The 20,337-nt window shown below is 38.1% G+C and overlaps 2 protein-coding genes across 4 annotated transcripts in view; both read right to left on the bottom strand.

Moving 5' to 3' along the window:
• LOC143744342 (uncharacterized) overlaps positions 1–4,153 on the bottom strand; it is a 45,182-nt gene extending 41,029 nt beyond the window's left edge. Inside the window, exon 1 of one of the 3 annotated variants that reach the window (XM_077235768.1) lies at positions 4,029–4,153. The gene's annotated coding sequence lies outside the window, so the exon portion shown is untranslated. The remainder of the gene's footprint in view (positions 1–4,028) is intronic. The other 2 variants (XM_077235765.1, XM_077235764.1) reach the window with 2 other exon arrangements.
• A 7,339-nt stretch (positions 4,154–11,492) lies between these two features.
• On the bottom strand, positions 11,493–13,211 carry LOC143744338 (lysozyme g-like). Its single transcript, XM_077235760.1, has 5 exons — positions 13,048–13,211; positions 12,820–12,903; positions 12,550–12,746; positions 12,216–12,354; positions 11,493–11,832 (listed from the first exon to the last, which is right to left on the bottom strand). The coding sequence occupies exons 1-5, from the start codon at positions 13,049–13,051 to the stop codon at positions 11,699–11,701; spliced, it is 558 nt and encodes a 185-aa protein (XP_077091875.1). The 5' UTR covers positions 13,052–13,211; the 3' UTR covers positions 11,493–11,698.
• Between the last annotated feature and the right edge of the window lie 7,126 nt (positions 13,212–20,337).

Genomic DNA, 20,337 nt, shown 5'->3' with positions numbered 1-20,337 from the left:
TTTTTATTTTTTTTATTTTTTATTAGAAATGAAAATCTTTATTCAGCAAGGATGAATTAATTTGAAAAGACTTTTATAAGGTTACAAAAGATTTCTATTTCAGAAAATTGCTGTTCCTTTGAACTCTTTAAAGAAAAAAAAAATAGTATAGGGTCATTCTGTGTCAACTTTTTCTGGTGAAAGAAATCATTAGCTAATTAACATATTAATTAGCTGTGTGCAAAGTGTAAATATCGGCCCTTTAAATGAAATGAAAATGAAGATACCAAAAGAAATGTTTGTTTAAAACTAAAATCTAAAAGGATACTAAGAAATCTTTAATATTTCATGCGAACTTAGGACAAAAGACACAAGAAGTGCTTTTTGAATTTTTGAACTGTCACCGTTGGCTTACAATGCAACAAAGATTGCTAAATTAAAAAGACTTAACTGATAAACCTAGCAATCTCAGTGTAAAAATAAAAAATGCTGACATCTTTTTAGTCATTTTTACTCCACACATCTCTTGTGAAAATTGTCATTTTGACCCCCTCGACAAAATAGCGGATTTAGTCATTGAATATACATCCATTACATTTAATATTTTGGCTTTCATCATTATTTAGCAAAGTTTGTCTTTCTTTGTTCAGAAAAAAAAAAAAACTTTGGGGAAGTTTCCGAATTTTGGATGATTCGACACGGAATGACCCTATAACGGTTTCCACAAAATTATGAAGCAGCACAACAGTTTTCAACACAGATAAGAAATGTTTCTTGAGCAGCAAATCTGCATATTAGAATGATTTCTGAAGGATCATGTGACAATGAACACTGGAATAATGATGCATCACAGGAATAAATTGCATTTTAAAATATGTATTCAAATAGAAACCAATTTCACAATAACACTGTCATTTTTGATCAAATAATTGCAGCCTTGCTGAGCATTAGACATTCTTCCAAAAACGTTAAAAAGTCTTACCGACCCCAAACGGTACTTGAATTGTAGAGTTAGTGTGTAGTTTTCAAATATACTTTTCCAGGTGAATTTTAACCTAAAGTCATTATTTTTGTACATTTATGCATTTGTCACAGTAATCCTCACTCAAAAAGCACAGAATCAGCCAGAACAAAATTGACTGCATTCTTTTAAAGACATATAGACATAGTCATGAATATTTTAACTTGCACCCCCTCCCCATCTCAACTCTATCAATTCTCTTCAACACTTTTCTCTGACTCAAGTTTCTTTAGGCATCTCCTGCAGAGCACTGTTTCTTTTCTTTACAAAGCTCTCTGAATTCCAGCCCACATCTGGAACGCATCTTCTGAGGCAGCGCTCTACCCCACACTCTAATTAAGGCCATGTATGCCAAACTGTAAATAACCCAAGAAATGATACCCCTCGGCTCATAGGGCCTGAAAAGCGGGACGTGAGGATTGATGTTTCGAAATAACTTATAAGATGAATATATAAGTTCCTCTCAGCATGCAAAGTCTATCCTCTCCTGAGAAAGAACTCCTAAAACAAAGCCACGAGCAAGCCAGGCTCTCCATGTGTCCGTTAAGTCCTTCACCCTTACAATAGAAAGTATCCAGCTGGGTCCACACAGCATGACCAATGAACACGGCCCATTCAGCTGCTCTTTTCCTCTATCTGTGACCAGTAAACTTTGTATCCCCCTGTTTTCCAGGCTCTTTAAAACTCGGTGTGTGGTGTTTCTGGAGGGAGGCTTTCAAATGGAGTATCTTAATAGTTTATTGAGACGATCATAATGAAATAATTGCACCCTGGGTTTTACGATGCTTTTCCTTCTAAGTATCTTGCAGACAGAACAGGACTATTAACATTGCTCATCATCAACACATACATTACAGGACAACACATGTTCGGAGGGGCTTAATAACTTATAAAAGTACAGTTCAGCTATTTGCCTGCTTACACAACTCATGAAATACAGAGTTAATGAGTGTCAATTACTGTAGATGTTGTGTGATGCATCATAACAAATAACAACAAATGCATTTAAAAAAAAACTAATTTAAAATTGATGTCACATTATGGAAGCTTGAACGCTTGTTCATGTTGCAACTGCGATTTTATTTCACAATAATTACTTTATAAGATATAAAGTTTATAAATGTAGAAAAAAAAGTCCAAATTGTGAGATATAAACTTGCATTTCTGAGAAAAAAGGTTGTAATTCTGACTTTATTTCCCACAAATAGGCCTAGCCTAAGGGAAACAAGAGTTTATAACTTTATAAAGTTTATTTTTATTAAAAAAAAGTTACAATTTTGAGATATAAACTCGCATTTCCGAGAAAAAAAAGTGCAATTCTGACTTTTTTCTCGCAATTGTGTTTACATCTTACAATTTGGACTTTTTTTATCAGAGTTGCGAGTTATAAAATTGGAATTGCGAGAAATAAAGTGAGAACTGGAAGATTTAGCCCAGTATCACAATTCTATACTTTTTGCTCACAATTTTCAGTTTATTTCTCACAATTCTCACTTTATTTCTTGAAATCGCACTGTAACTTGCAATTCTGAGGAAAAAAAAACTGAATTGTGAGATATAAACTCACAGTTGTTGGGTCGCATTTACCTTTTTATTTTATTATTCCATAGCGAAAACAAGCTCCTATGTTAGATTTGTCTATATTTTAGGTTTTGTAACTGTTCACCAATTTTTTTTCCCTTTAAATCACCTTTATATCTTCACTAGTTTATTTTGTATATAGCCTTTTCGAAGGAAAAATATTTAAATCTAGTCTCTCAATTAATGTGAGGTCAGAAAACAACATGAATATAGGCGAATTGGCAAAAAGTCAATTTAAATATTTTAGGATCAATTATAACATATCACACCACAGGACACTAAACTGAAAATGCTCAAAATTTCATGTCAAATTCTCTAAAACCTAATTGCACGTATAGCCGGATGTCAAACGAGACATGATTCTGAGACTGAACTCATAATTTGATGATGAAGCTGTACTTCCTGTACAGTAATTAACACACACACACACACACACACACACACACACACACACACACACACACACACACACTGTGAGCAAGAGGAGGGTCATTTAATCTCTGAGCAGCAGGGTGATGCCAGATCAAGAGCCACAGACAATATTAACACTGTTACCACAGACACAGTTAAAACACAGACGTTTTCTTCCCCCTAAAGAGCATGAAAACCTCCAATTTAGTTTGTAGAATACATTTCATTTTTCTTTAAACTTAATTGTTTAACCTTCTAGACATGTTGGTGGCTAGATCATGTTGTTAATAACATTTTCACATAATATATGAAAAGTTGATCAAGAAATTGATTTACATCATATTTACAATATTGTCTAAATGTAAATCCCAGTCTAAAAAATACATATTGTTTCAATATCTACAATCAGACTATAGCATTGAATTTAATATCTATTTATTATGTGTGAAAAAAAAATACTCAAAACAATCAGCAATGGAAATTTTGTGGCTCTCTAAAGGTTTATAAAAAAATCATAAAACCTAAGATATCACAGTACTTAGCACACGACTTAGAAACAACCAATCAACAACCAAGAACTAGCGTGAAAATGTTTAACTAAAAAAGGTAACGTTAACGTCAGGCCTACTTACAGGATACAATATCGGAATGTATAGGTTGTTTCATATCGGCTATTTAAAAGGAAAAAAATGTCAAGATGTGCAAAACTTTAGGCGTTATGACAGCTCGCTGAACTGAATATTTACGTTATTAGGGCACTATATTCAATTATCTAAAGTTATCTTGTTTACAGCAGTAGGCTACCAGATAATTCAAAAGGCGCTAAACCACTGAAGATAACACACCGTGTGTTGTAACTCACTAAAAAAAGTTCAAAGAACATTATCCACTGGACTAGCGGAAAGTGATGGAGATGTTTGCTTCCCAAACTTCCCAAACAACCGCTTTGTCCAGATTATAATGAGCTCAAAACCGACAGAAAGCCTCAATAAAACCGAATGAACATATTATTGCTTTAACGCAGACATGTACTTACGAAGCGAAGAAATCCTAGAGGTATCTGGCCATCCTTAAACGAGCGAAATATCCGAGATTTTCACTAATGACATTCTACAGTGTTTTGTGTGTGAGCGCAGGATTAGCTCAACACCGCCCTCTGTCGTGGAAAACAACAAGCTTTTCCAATACGTGTTTGCGCTGCTCTTCCTGGAGCAATGAAGAATATGAGGTGTGGGTTTAGTTTAGAACAGTTCACAAACTTTTTTCGGTCATATCCCACTTTGGACAAGGGGGAATTTTCAAGCCCCACATGCCCCCATCGCTCCAACACAATGCTAATGAAATATGCAACAAGCTTAAAATGTTCCAATTTATTGAAGTAACAAGTAGTAGGCTGTCAGTATAGTAACAAGTTGTATCTAAATACAAACTAACTATAGTTAGTTTATATTTAGTTAGTTTGTTAGTATTTAGTTTGTATGATGTAGATATATCTACAACAAATAACAGCAAGTTCAAAAATAAAGAAAATGAAAGTGCAGCTGCGTCATTTGCATGAAATTCAAAAATAGAGAAAATAAAAGTGCCACTCGTCAGCATCAGCACCCCCTGGTGGGGGCTGTGGAGTAACAATATTGTACTTAAAAACGTGAAATATATATATTTTAAATGGACATAACATACTGTTTGATATGGGACTAAAATGATGGGCAGTGTATAAGATAATAAACTAATGATTAATTATTTTAATATTCCTTTGTTCCGATCAGAGCATGTGAGCGGAGAACGCATCTCTGAATATTCCGTCGCTCGCTCATTCTGCTCAGGGTCGCGCGCTCAACACATGGTCTGCTGGTTCGAAAATATGTGGAATAAGTGCTGCCTCCGACTAAAGTTTTTTTCTAGTCGACTAGTAGTTGTTCATTTAAGCCATTTGTGGACAAATCGCCCCTTTATATTGATTTAATTACTTATAGGCTAATCAGCGTTATATTGCCGCGCTCAAGCGCACGACCGCACGCATAAAGTTTGCCCCAAAGAACCGACAATGATTATGGATGGTAAAAAATAGCAAGGAGACATTTAATTGTTTATTAATAAACTGGTGTTTTCTACGGTGGCCAAGAGAGCTCAACGTGCTGCAACTGAAGAAAACGCATGCAAATAGTACAAAACGCATGCAAATAGAAAAATTATAGCTGCAAGCAGCCATTACGGGGCCAAGCGCAAAAGAAGACGACAAGCCATGCCAACATGTTTGGGAGTTTCAGGCCAACTGCAGCAAGGAGGAGTTAAAGACATTTTAAAAGGATTTTGGGAAAATGGCTGAAAAATAATATGTAAAGTTGGCCTAACTGATAAGATGATTTAATGGTTTATCACTTTCGACCTATGGGTGGCTCAGTTACGAAATCGATGTGATGTGGTCAGAGTGAGGTGACAATGATACATACAAAGTTTGGTTTCAAAATGTCAAGGCTTTGCAGAGATAAACCCTGAATAGTCAGTTTGGCATCATGTCTCAACTTTGATGCTGCGGTATACGAAAATGGTTTCGTCTATCAACACGAAATTCATAACTTTTAGTCGACACAGTCTGGAGAAGATACGATTCAATTTAGGTGAAAATCGGACAAATGGTCTAGGAGGAGTTCGAAAAAGTAGGTATTTAATGAAAATCCAAATGGCTGACAGGAAGTTTGGCTGACTTTGGCAAAATTGATATCTTTGTTTTTGGCATAACCCAGGGAATCAATTAAGACCAGAGTCATTACAATAGGCAAATTCATTCAAAAGTTATTAGCATTTCTGTATATTAAATTATAACTTTTGACCAAAAGGTGGCGCTGTCTCTAAATCTTTTGAGTGCCTTCAGGAGATGGTGCTGGTGGCATTATGAGTTTGAAAAGTAAATTTTACCACTAGTTACCGCTGTTTCGAAACTTCTCAAGCTCCTTCAGGGCATCGTACTGATGACCCATACCGAGTTTCGTAACAATTCGTTCATGCGTTCAGAAAATACAGCATTTTAGCTAGGGCTGGGTAAAAATATCGATTCATCAATGCATTGGAATTATTTGTTTCTCAATTCAATATCGATTCATCAAATCCTATGAATCGATTCAGCCCACCGGCCAGTGGCGGCGCTGTGGGCAACACTCTAGTGAGAGCGTTCAGCGTTATACAAGATGCGCTTTACCAAAACAGCAAGATAACGGACAGCAGCTGCACTCTGTTCAAGCCTGCACCACCAACCAGGGACGTCGTTAGGCCTATTTTAGGGGGGCTGAAGCTACCTCAAAATGTTCCTAAGCCCCCCTAAATGATAATAAAAATAACAATAAGTCTCCGGGAGTCTCCCTCATATTGATAGCGGCTCCCTGATGTCCGCATATTTGTTCAAATCTCCCAAAATCTAGAGCTCGCGAGCTCCAAACCGTGTAGCGCGCGCACGACAGAGAGGAAGAGAGCGAGAGTCCTTGCGTGTGTGTGCAAATGTGCGTGCGTGTGCCTCACGAAACGCATTTTTTTTATGAGTATGCACATTTTGTGTTTCTGTTTACATTTCTTTTATAACTTTAATGTATAGGAAGAAAGAAATATACTTTCTATTACAGTTACATGCACTTTAGAGGTGTGTTAATAAAGCACCTGTTTTTTACAGTTGTGGTTTGTATTCAACACATGTACAATATTGTACAGTTTGTTCTGCTAAATAAGCAATGACAGGAAATAATGCTGGGGTCAATTTGTTCTTAAACATTGGTAATACTGCACACATTATTTAAAAATATACTCAGGTACTTAATTACTTCTATATTTACTAATTATTGAATCGATATCGAAGCTAATAAATCAATATCGAATCGAAATCGAACCGAATCGAAGCCTAAAGAATCGAAATCGAATCGAATTGTGAAATTCCTAACAATACCCAGCCCTAATTTTAGCACATAATTCAAAATGGCCAACAGCCAAATTGGCCGATCTGGGAAAATTGGATATCACTCGACTCGACATGATGCCCTGAATCTAACGAGACCACTTTTATGATTTTTGGACAAACCGTTCAGAAGTTATAAGCAAAAATAGCAATTTTCTGTATCGCCGGACCAGTAGGTGGTGCTGCGCCAAGACGCAGCATGTAGCCTCAGGTCATGCTTGTGATGACATGTACCAAGTTTTGTCTGAATATGATAAAGCGTTGCGGAGATACAGCCATAGGTCTGTTTTTGTAAGCACTACGTGAAATTTGTTTACGCGTTTATCAAAATTGGTTAAGCGGATCAACTTGAATTCCGTAACTTTTGGTCCCCACTGCCTGAAGATGATCTGGTGCTATTTTTGTGAAAATCGGACAAACCGTCTAGGACGAGTTCGAAAAAGTAGATTATTTGAACAATTCAAAATGGCGGCCATATTGTTATGACGGAAAATGACGTCATAGGGTGCAATCGAATCGCAATGAGCTCAGGAATCAGGGGAAAATAATTTAGTTGATAGGCCTTACGGTTCAAAAGTTATTAGCATAATAAAAGTGAAAGTTTGGACAGGTGGTGGCGCTAGAGGCAATGAGTTAGAGACACCAAAATTGGTGTATTTAATGTTGGTACTGTCCTCTATCAGAATGTCAAACCAAAACAACTTTCCTGCAAACGGTTCTATGGGCTGCCATAGACGCCCAGTCGGAAGAAGAAGAAGAAGAAGGAAACGGAAGAATAATCAGAACCAGAACATATACAATAGGTGCCTCCGCACCTTCGGTGCTTGGCCCCTAAAAACGCATGCAAATAGAAAAAAACACATGCAAATAGAAAAAAACACCTGCAAATTAAAAAAAAATCTTCATCAGTTCCACAACTGTGTGCTCAAAACACAGAAACGTGCTGCAAAAGTTCACAACACAACCCAGGGCCGGCCCGAGGCATAAGCGAACTAAGCGGCTGCCCTGGGGGCCCCTGGCCACCAGGGGGCCCCCAAATTGAGTAAAACAATTTTTTTTTTTTTAGATGACTTAAACAAGTGACATAAATGAATGAATGAATATGAATAATAATTCAAGACAAGAAAATTCTGATTTCATGATCAATATACCTGCCAAAAACTGCTGCTGTGTCTGCCAGCGTTTAAGTCATGCGCATAATCTAGACACCTCGCGAGTGCATAGACAATTCATGCGCAACTGCGCATAGTCACGGTATCGGTTTAAGTTGGAGAAAATAGCCGCAGGAGAACCTAACCTTCTAGGTGTAAGGGTAGCAGTTTGAATAAATAATAAACATAGCAGTTTGAACTCTTCTCCACTTTATTATACCACACATCAGATCACTAACTCCAAAAAACCCCGACACTCCAATACCAAGTTTGCACGACCTGGCACGACCCATTCCTATCTACGGCAAGCCCCGAGGGGAAAAATAGATTGCATACACACATACAACGAGCGCCAGTACATCATTACCGGCAGTAACAGACTTTGTTGGATTATGTCATGTACAATCCAACAAAGTCTGTTACAATAATAATAATAAAAAAGATTTTGAGGACAGTTACACTGTATTGAGACAGTTGAGAAATAATATTTTTTACAGTTTTCAACAATAACTGTCATTGTTGAACCCTTGCTCTTATTATGTTTCTGATTTCTCAGTTTTGTCATTATTTTTGCAAATAATTTATTTTATATGTTTTGAGACAGTTTGTTTTAAGAAGTTTCAAAGAGTTAGTAAAAGAGTAAGGTAAAAGTTAAAACTTTTTTAAGTAGGCATCTATTTTTTTATTAAGTATTTATTTTCTATTATTACATAACCTCACTGTATTCATTTATAATGTATCATTATTGCGTGACATTTGTGTCAATAATCGTCAAGCACAGGTGACTTTGCGTAGTGGGAGGGGGCCCCCAAATCAAATTGTGCTTAGGGCCCCCAAAAGGCTCGGACCGGCTCTGACATAACCAAATACAGAAACGCGCTGCAAATAACACAGACCACAACGGAAATGTTTCCGGGGGAACCAAATAAGTGACAAACCCGGCTGGGACGTGCTTATTGCTTGTGAGCATCCCTATGCCCTACTCCATTCGAAGGGCAGACGGCAGAGCTCTTCAAGTGGGACTTTGGAGTGAGCTTGGCACTAGTGTGCCATTATGTACTGTAGCCGTTTGGAACGCACTTGATGAAGGGAGAAACGAAAGACATTGTAATTTCCTCATTATTTTCACCTGGGGTGTTCCCATGACAACGAATCAGAGCCCGTCTAACGGAGAGGAGAGCCTTGGCACTTCCCCCATTGTATATCATCTTGGTTGCAGTTCCATTAGAATTCCACTGGAGGTGATTGTGGGCGAGTGCAGAATCAATGGGAGTCTATGGAGCTAGACGGCTAAATGTATCCCTTTCTCCTGCTTGTTGATGAATCAACGTAGATTTTATTGTTGATTCTGCCAGTTCAATATAGATTATAGTCCAAAAGTCGAATGTCCTTTTGATTTCTTACAGGTTAAGTCGTTGTTGGCCGGAACATGCTAGCAATCTGCTATTATGTGACGTCATCACATTTTTGAACGGATTTTTAGAACAGATACCGGTAAGTGAACATAAAAATGCAATTTTGCGTGTATAGAGTGTATTATCTTAGCCCCCCCTTTTGAATTCAACTTTCAAAAAATTACATCCTGAGAAAAGTGGATTTCTGGGGGTGAATTTCCCATAGACTTCCATTCATTCTGCACTCGCCTGCGAGTACCCCCGCATGGACAGAGACGTGTTACTGCAGCCAGTCCAGAAACCGGAACTTACCAGACAGTGCCAATTCTCTTCTATTAGAAATTCTCTGATATAATGCTGTTAACATAACGGTTGCAAATAAATGTATTTTTTTATTTTTACTTTACAATTTTTTTTAAATATGCGTCAGTGTCTCAATTTTACCCAACATTACCTAACATTTCTTATGAAACATTTCTTTATGAAAATTTAAACATAACATGAAACAATTTGTACAGTACACCTGATGTATAGATTAACATCTTTCCTTCATGTTCTTTATCTTTTTTATTTATTATCTTTTCTTATTTGTATTCTGATGACATTGAACATGTTAATACATTTTGTATATTGTATACAAGTTGTATGTCATACAAATGTAATCTCTGTATGTTTTGCGAAAAAAACTAAATTAAAATAAATAAAATAAAAGTAGAATTTTGAGCTGTACGCACGTCCCAGACGGGTTCGTCACTTATTTGGTTCCCCCGGAAACATTTCCGTTGTGGTCTGTGTTATTTGCAGCGCGTTTCTGTATTTGGTTGTGTTGTGAACTTTTGCAGCACGTTTCTGTATTTGGTTGTGTTGTGAACTTTTGCAGCACGTTTCTGTATTTGGTTGTGTTGTGAACTTTTGCAGCACGTTTCTGTATTTGGTTGTGTTGTGAACTTTTGCAGCGTGTTTCTGTATTTGGTTGTGTTGTGAACTTTTGCAGCACGTTTCTGTATTTGGTTGTGTTGTGAACTTTTGTAGCGCGTTTCTGTATTTGGTTGTGTTGTGAACTTTTGCAGCACGTTTCTGTATTTGGTTGTGTTGTGAACTTTTGCAGCGTGTTTCTGTATTTGGTTGTGTTGTGAACTTTTGCAGCACGTTTCTGTATTTGGTTGTGTTGTGAACTTTTGCAGCGTGTTTCTGTATTTGGTTGTGTTGTGAACTTTTGCAGCACGTTTCTGTATTTGGTTGTGTTGTGAACTTTTGTAGCGCGTTTCTGTATTTGGTTGTGTTGTGAACTTTTGCAGCACGTTTCTGTATTTGGTTGTGTTGTGAACTTTTGTAGCGCGTTTCTGTATTTGGTTGTGTTGTGAACTTTTGCAGCGTGTTTCTGTATTTGGTTGTGTTGTGAACTTTTGCAGCACATTTCTGTATTTGGTTGTGTTGTGAACTTTTGCAGCACATTTCTGTATTTGGTTGTGTTGTGAACTTTTGCAGCGTGTTTCTGTATTTGGTTGTGTTGTGAACTTTTGCAGCGTGTTTCTGTATTTGGTTGTGTTGTGAACTTTTGCAGCGTGTTTCTGTATTTGGTTGTGTTGTGAACTTTTGCAGCGTGTTTCTGTATTTGGTTGTGTTGTGAACTTTTGCAGCGTGTTTCTGTATTTGGTTGTGCTGTGAGTATTTGGAGCACACGTGTGTTGTGAAACTGATGAAGATCTTTTCTTAATTTGCAGGTGTTTTTTACTATTTGCATGCATTTTTTACTATTTGCGTGCGTTTTCTTAAGTTGCAGCACGTTGAGCTCTCTCGGCCGCCGTAGTTTTCTGTGTTGCTGCAAAGATGAAGTTGACGATGCAAACTCGCCATGAACGAATAAAGATATAAAGGCATAAAAAGGAAAATGTCCTCCCGTTTGGTGCGCCCCACCTTTCACGTCTCTATTCCCCACCAGTGGGGTGCCCCACACTTTGAGAACCGCTGGTTTAGAAAGTGGTGTGATGTGATAAACAATAAACACACGATTTAAGTAAATAAATGACTTTATTTCATCAGATACTATCACAGGAAATTGTTTTGAAAGCGGCCCAAACTCTTAAAAGCTAGGCGATAGCCTATCAGCAATCATTCCAAAACAGGTTTAATATTAAAAATGAGGACCTGTTGACCATCTTGAGTTGTTGTGCTCTTTTCAGAAATGTAAGGTTTTACGGGTTCATAACTGCGTTCTTTAGTAACCCTTGCTATTGAACCACTGGGCTCGGGCCACAACATCATTGGCGTAATCATCTCCTGTGGTGCCCACATCCATGCGCTCGTATGTACAGACGTTCTTCACACCAGCGTTGTAGGCTGATATTCCCCCTGGAACAAACATGATACTACGACATGAAAGTTGAGCGATGAACTCCCTGATAGCACACGTAGGCTACATCATGGAGACGTCTATTTGATGTCTGCATTGTGCATTTACATCTGCAAGATTTCTTTAGAGTGTTTGCTCATCTCCAATATGTCTCTTAGACATTTCCAATCAAATGTTAAGTAGACATTTAGAAAATGACTTTAAGATGTTCATGATTTAGAGTGTAAAACTGCTTTTTTCTAAGACGGTTATCAGATGTTTTCCAAATTAAGTGCTCTTTAGCAGGCATCTTAGAGATGTATGCTACCTGTGCTATCTGCATTTATTAGTCTTTTTGTAATGCTATTTATCTTTATTTATCTTTTGAGTAAATACAGCCTACCTTTAAAGCATTGCTCTGGTGTCCACTGTGGAAACTTTGCTTTAATTTGTTTAATGAAGCCAGTGAGAATCTCAGTAGCTTGTGTGATATGCTGCTCACTGTCCCATGCACCTGCTGGAGTATGGTAGCGTTTGTCAACCTGAAAGAAACACCATCAAAGAAGAGAACAATTAGAAATGTTCAGAAATGGGTTAACATTCTCTGCTTATTATTTGCAACGTTTCCTTGTTGATGTCAAAATATATTGCATGGGATATCAGCTTTAGCTTCTGTTTAGTATGTTAAATGTTACCTTATGACTTGGAAATAGGCTAGATCTATTCCTCTAACCAACCTGCATGAGACCAAATCCATTGCCATGGTCGCCCCACCCGTCTTTCAGAACGGCTCCGGCTCTGGACTCTCTGGATATGATCCCCGCGATCACAGCCGGCTCCATCTGCTTTGCTTTGCCAACTTTAGTGATTATACTCTTGTATTTCTCCATCCGGGTCAGATCAACTTCAGCCAGTTTTTTAGAGGCCTCAACCCCTATAACAAGTTTAAATCATCCAATCATACAAAAGTCAGATGTGAGGTCTAAGCAGTCATGCATTCTTCTCACCCTTTACGGTTAATTTATCCTGTTTTGCTGTTTTCTCTGATGCACCGGTGGTGTCTATCTTCATGACGTCTCCATAAATGCATGCTAGAAACAACATGGAAAATATGTCCTGAAGCTCTTTCAATCATTAAGTAATTATACTGTATGCACATTATGCAATGCTATAAAAAGTTCCTGATAATTCAATATCAGATAAAAACACGCAGTACCTGATATTTTATAACTTACCCATGACTTAGAACTGCTGTGTGAGATCAAATCACTGAGTTTAATGAGTCCTGTCACTAAATCAGACCTCTGCAGGACGTGTTTATATATAATCACAGAGGGAGTGGTCTCTCTTCCACTGAGGTGTGGAGGAATGTAAGGTTACAAAATTTGCATCTGTGAATGTTTTTAGGAATTTCAAATCCTTTTTTTTATTATTAGTCCAAGCACACCCAAGTGCAATGAATCAATACTGTAAGTTGGCAGATTTATCAGTTGGATGTTCATTACACCTCAAACAGGTTTAGCTACTTTTGATTAACCAACTTCATGACAAGTGAAAAGACTTTGCTAGTACAGACAGGAAAAGAAAGTAAAGAGAAATAAAAGGTTGTGGGAAAAAGTACTTTTTTCTAGAAATGTTGGCACTCGTACCAGTGTAAAAGCATGCCACATTTCAACTTCCTTGATCAAATGCTTGTACGATTTGTTTAGTTGTGTGCCCCAATAGAAATAGCAGCCGTCTTCTAGCACTTTCCAAGAATAGAAAGCCAGATTAAGTCATTTTATTGAATTATTGGGTAAAACTTTACAATAAGGTCTCATTTGTTAACATTAGTTAATGTTTAACATGAACTAACGATGAACAGTACATTTGTTACAGTATGCATTAATCTTTGTTAACGTTAGTAAATAAAAATACAGTCCTTCATGTTATTTCACAGTGCATTAACTAATGGTAACACAACTTTTGTTTACTTTCAGACGGTCACGTTCGACGTCACGTCGGAACGTACCCGTGAATTGTGAATCTTCGAGAGCATTTCCTGCTGTTTCAATGACAGCCTAAAATAGCTTTTCTTGCATACTGCACTAAATACTTGAAGCTGAGCTGCGGCCGTTTCCCATTTCCCTGTGCGCTTCAGCACTTAAAGAGCTTATTGCCCTAAAAAGAGCAAACACGGGTGTGACACGACATGTTTTTAAAGATGTTATTCCACCTACAAATTTTTTTTTTTGCCATCGTTCCTGTCCTTATCTGACGGCCACAATCGCTGGGTGGTTCATGTTTTCACATGCTGTTTTTTTCGCATTCGGCAGAGGTTTTCCCCTCTGCTGTTGACCAGCCGCTGCATGTGTGTAAAAGCACAGCCGTGGGTCTGCTTGAGACTGTTGGGAGATCGAGGATCTCAGCGAGAGGTATCCGACAGGCAAAATCCCCGTGGACCTCCTGCTATTCAGTATGGGTTGTCATGGCATGCTAAGCTTCCCACTGTGTGCTCATGCTGAATCTGAGCTTTGTGCTGTTGTCTGTTGACACAAACATCGCCTTGCCCAGGCACCTTGCCTTCTTCCCGGATGTGCGTGAAGAACTTTGGCAGTATGGAAGCATATTGGTGGCAAAAAAAAAAAAGGAACGCCAAAGATGCCAAAATTGGCTTAAAAAGTTTTTGCTCTCTTGCTACCCTCCATAGTCGGGCGGTCGGGAGGTTCGTGGGGATTTCGCAGGTGGAGTGTGCAGTTGTTGTGCATGCCCGCAATGCGCTGCTACCTGGTGGTGGCACCCATCCGCAGCTCCCATCTAGTGCCTGTGAGACAACAGCAGCTCTGGGGCTTATAGTGCTGCTGGTCAGGCCATCTCTGCCGTGCATGTGATAGCGCCCTGCAAGTCTACTAAGCCAGGGGTTTTCAAACTTTTTGTGTGTGTGGACCACTATTTGTAATCAAGAATTTTCACAGACCACCTCATAATACACAAAATAAAATGTGTACACAGTCAATGTCCTACCTGAATTAATCCGCACCACTAAATAGGCTTACTAGCACTAAAACTGGTCATCACATCAGTACAAAAAAAAGTAAAAGAAAGTTTACTTCACATAATCAGGTTCATTTGAACAACAGGCTCATTTCTGTAGCAATGGAGTATGAAATCTATACAGTAATAAGAACACTTGGATATTGTCAACATTTCAAAACCTTAGGCTTGAGTTTGTCCACTTGACAGCCAGTGTTGGGAGTAACGTGTTACAAAAGTAATGCATTACAGTAACATTACTTTTTGCTGTAACGCAGTAGTTTAAGGCATTACTAATCAATTTTCAGTAATATTTTACTCAGTACATGTTCAGTTACGCTTGCGTTACAACACACTTTTAGTTTTAATTGTAAAAAAACACACACCAAGACCACAAGACATTAACGAATGAAAAATGCAAGTAGGCTAAGTTACCTGTTCGTGGTCAGTCTAGCCGCGTGTGGTGTCCAAGTTTGTAAATATAGACTAAATGGCAGCTTCTGATATATTTGTAGCCTATAGCGATTTATTTTTTACAGGAGTGCGTGTTTATCACGCAATGATGTTTTTGATGCGGTGGTGACGGTGACGCGTTCACGTAACATGATGTAAGGGTGGCGGCAGCACTGCAGATATAGCACCTAAAATCGGTCACAAAGAACCAGCAAAAGCAGTGATTATGAATATGTCAAATATAGCAAGGAGACATTTTAAATGTTTATTAATAAAAATGAAGTTGACGTTGCTGACTCACGATCTTCGCAGTAGTGAATGTGCCAGAAAAAAATGCACATTTCATAAGCAGAGAGCAGTCCGTTTTCTTTCGTTTTGAATTGTTCTGTTTACAAGTAGACATTTCAATATAGATATATTTTTCAGGTCAGTGAAGTAGGCTACCTTATACGCTGAGTTTCGGTTAATTTATGAGACGCGCTCCAGTTCACGCGCAGCGTCTCCGTGTCATGATTATCTATTGTCTGCTATATTTACTTATTTATTAAATCCAGGCAATTGTTTGATGAAACATTGATTAAAATACAAAATTCACTTTAAAGAAAGGCTTTGTGTCTTCTGTTTGAGGTCTGTCACGATCCACACTCAAGGAACACAGAAGATCCAATAATGCAGCAAGTTTTTAATAGGGAAATCACTTACTCACAAAACAGTCCAGGCAGGGGTCAACATCCACATAAGCAATCCAAAACACAAAGAACAATGAGCAGACAGAAACAGACCTCAGACATGGTGTGATAATAGATAATGACTCCGTAACAAACACTAAACAAGCAGGGTACTTATACACACAGACTAACAATAATGATGGGTGACAGCTGGGTGCAATGAACAATGATGAGAACAGACAAGGATTGTGGGAAATGCAGTTTCTAATGTGATTGACACCGTGGGGAAAGAGGACCTCTAGTGGTGAACCAGGAAAACACAAACCCATACTGTGACAAGGTCTCTGTGAAAGTTTTAAAACAGTCTTTTATTTACGCTTCAGAGCGGTCACGTCCGTAACTGAGAACTGTCACGTCCTTGCATTGTTTTTACCTCATAAATGCGAACACGAAAAATAAAATAAAATAAAATGAATATTTTATGTTCTGTGGAGAACCAACCCTTCTTTATCTGGTGGGTATTACTTATGATTTGCGCAGTGTAATTCACAGAATTGTGATGGCAGGCTTGGTTGATGCAGGAACTGTGCATGATAACTGACCTTGATCAAGCCACAGTGCAGGCCCCTGGCCGGATGATGTTCACCATGGTGGTTGAGAAGTGTCCCATGGCTAAACCTTACCCACTAAATATTGGACGTCGGATAGACGTGCAGATCATGTCTATATTAGGTCCGTCGGTCCATGACCAATTCTGGACCTCTATTCGACGTCAAAACTAGGTCCAGTATTTGGACGTCCAACCATGACCCAACTTGGACGTTCAACATTTGACCTGAACTGGGTAATTTTTTTTGGACGTTATTTGGTCGTCTATGACAGGTGCAGTAAATGTACATGATTAATATGTAATATATATATTTTTACAAATATATCAACATTGTTGTTATCAACATGATTAATATATATGAATATATATATAAACACTTCAGATATTATTTATAAACAAACACTATTTATGTGCCTATTAAATATGCCTATTATTTATTCAGTATAGGCCATGGTTTTTATTTATTTATTTATTTTAATTTTCCTGTTTTTCTTTAACTGGTTTATTTATTTTAAGTAGCCTAATCAAGCTATTTATTTTTGCATATATGCATTTTTGCATATATCTGTTTATTTATTTGGAAATGCAATTTGTGGGATATTATAGTTCAGAAAATAATTTCATGGTAGCCTATATTAGGCTTATCCACCGTATTCCTAACTTAAAAAGAACCAACAGCAGTAGAAAAGTCAAGGACAGCTCTATCAAGGGCTTTGGATTTCAACCAGAGTCAAAACCAGTCAACGTCACTCTGATTGGCCGAGGCAGCACATCATCATAACCCAACCAGTAAACGCAAATCTGATTGGCCGAGGCGACATGCCAGGCATTTGGCGTGATCATTCGACGTGTTAAAGCCTTTTTACAGTCTGGTTCAAGTATTTCAAAATGACGGCACAGTTTTTCAACCTGGATCGCTGGTGAACCCATCATTTCCTCTAAATTGAAGGTAAGTTCGGTCAGCCTAGGGAATTCTATGTCCATGTGTATGTGTTAGGTAGTTTAACGTTAGCGTTATTGTGTTAAACTTTCAACCTGCTGTGATTACAGCCACGAATGGTGAAGGGTGTTAGCCTTAAAGGGTTAGTTCACCCAAAAATGAAAATTCTGTCAGTATTTACTCACCCTCATGTTGTTCCAACCCCGTAAGACCTTCGTTCATCTTCGGAACACGAATTAAGATATTTTTGATGAAATCTGAGAACTGGATCACTCCTCAATACTAGTCCATAGGCTTGTTCAGGGATTGAAACTTGCCGGCCCCGAAAAGTCAGTAACGACATCGTTAAAATTGTCCAAGTGACAACAGTGGCTCAATCTTAAGTTAATCAAACGACGAGAATACTTTTTGTGCGCAAAAAACAAAAAAAATAACGAATTTATTTCAACTATACATTTATAGTGTAAGCTTCTGTTGTTGTACGTCACACGCATCACCCACATGACCAGCGTCGGCCAATAGTGAGCCTACGTGTGACGTAGCTCTACGCAATCACACTACGCTAACTGACTCGAGGCCAACAGAGAAGGAAATGAATAGTTGAAATAAATTCGTTATTTTTGTTTGTTTTTGCGCATAAAAAGTATTCTTGTCGCTTGATAAACTTAAGATTGAGCCACAGTAGTCACTTGGACTATTTTAACAATGTCTTTAATGACTTTTCGGGACTGGCAAGTTTCAATCCCTGAACAAGCCTATGGAGGAGTATGGAGGAGTGATCCAGCTCTCAGATTTCATCAAAAATATCTTAATTCGTGTTCCGAAGATGAACGAAGGTCTTACGGGGCTGGAACAACATGAGGGTGAGTAAATACTGACAGAATTTTAATTTTTAGGCGAACTATCCCTTTAATGGCAGTCGGCAGTATTTTTCGTTTTGCTTCCTGCTCTTGGTTTATGTTCAGTTTCGATGTTTTTTTTGCTGTCCACGAGAGAACATGCCAATTTGAACAATTTGGGACTCTAAACTGCATGTATAGCAATGCCATATTGCAAACTAGCAGCATGGCATGGAGTTCTGACTGACTAGCTTGTTGCTAACTAGCTAGCGTCTGTATACGGGGACATACATGTAAAAATATCGGGGTCATACAAACTCAAAGCGAGTAATGTGCTTGTATTCTCTAGGATATCTTAGTTTGTAACATTGCAACTCTTAAAGGATTAACGTTAGCTCACTTTCAAATAAAAATGTCCTGATAATTTACGCACACATCACTATGTCATCCAAAATGTCCATGTCTTTCTTCAGTCGAAAAGAAATTAAGGGTTTTTGAGGAAAACATTCCAGGATTTTTCTCCATATAATGGACTTCAATGGCAACTATTCAAATGTTCAAAGAAGGTTCAAATGTTTAAAGAAGGTTCAAATATCAGTCTCAATGCAGCTTCAAAGTATACACGAGAAATAAGGGTCGAGAAATAAGGGTCTTATCCTTATAAATTATTTACAGTAAATTATCAGGATTTTTTTTTTGAAAGTGAATTAATCATTTAACTGTTGTGTGATGGAGAATGAAAACTTTAAGGTGTTTAACAAACTTTTCTTTTGTCTCTCAGGTGCTCTAAAAGTGATGATACACAGGGCAACTTTTTGAGCAATGTTACTGGGCAATCTTGCCAAGCGATTGTTGCTTCGGCACTTTCCCATTGAAAATGGGCAGTACATTTCTATCTGGATAATTTAGATCGATTGTGGGTCCTATGTCTCACCTGGTTGCCCATTGATGGCAACATTGCCCAGCAACATTGCTCAAAAAGTTGCCCTGTGTATCATCACCTTTAGGAGTGAGGTGTCCTTCCCTGTTAAAAGATAAAGCACCTAAACAAGGTACATGTTATCTCATCCTCTTTTCTTTTGTACAGGCCCGTCAAATAAACAGAACTAAACTAATTTGGACATTTTGGATTTATTATTATTTTCTAATAAATCTGTTCAGTTTCATCATTTGACACCTTCTAAAACAGATTTTATTTTGTGGTGCAGATGCAGATGCAGTAACTGAGACTGGGAGATGGGCCTTCCCATTGCCTTGGGGTGGTAAGTATTGATCTATTGGCAGTGGAGAACACACTTTTAATAGTACCACCTTTTCTCTTCTTGCACTGTTCTCTCTGTCCACAAAAACTGTTTTTCAATTATAGCCTTGGCTTGGTTTCTATCATGTCAGATGATTAAATTTCTATGGACTTTTGTTTCTTTCTCCAACACTGCTGTACTTCTAACAAACGCTGAAGCTGATTACAAAAACAATTGTGAGCTAGATAACCTTGCTATTCTTATTGGAGCATTGTAATCATCAACAAATGTGTGTTCAGTGTTCCAGAAAAAGGTCCTGAGCCTACTAGTCGACATCCGCCATCGCCTGAAGGAAACGCAGCCTGCCTCTTCAGCTGTCCATATAGAGAGGATTGACACCATGAAGGACTTTGAGTTACAGGAGCAACACCTCTCTGATGCACAGGCCTTTGATACCCTGGTAGGTTTTACAAGTCTGGAAGTAATGGATAGTCTAGAATAAAATAATACAGTGCACTCGCACATTGTTAGATTCCTCTGGGGAGTGTCAGTCAACTTTATTATGGACTTATTTCAACAGGTGCTGCAAATTTCAAGAATTGGTGGGCAGAGCACCAAGGACTGTGTCCACAAAGTGTTGGACAGGTGTCTACAACATTTTTTGCATGTTCTCATTTGCCTTCTTTCTGAGCATGTCAGAATAGGTAAAATTTAAATGAAAACACAAGTTCATTACCAGATGCATTGTGAGATAGACCAGCT

This window comes from Siphateles boraxobius, unplaced genomic scaffold (genome assembly GCF_051911475.1).
Source record: "Siphateles boraxobius isolate OS27281-9 unplaced genomic scaffold, OSU_SipBor_1 2, whole genome shotgun sequence".
In the NCBI taxonomy this organism is placed as follows: domain Eukaryota; kingdom Metazoa; phylum Chordata; class Actinopteri; order Cypriniformes; family Leuciscidae; genus Siphateles; species Siphateles boraxobius.
This window is presented reverse-complemented; position numbering and strand designations above follow the sequence as displayed.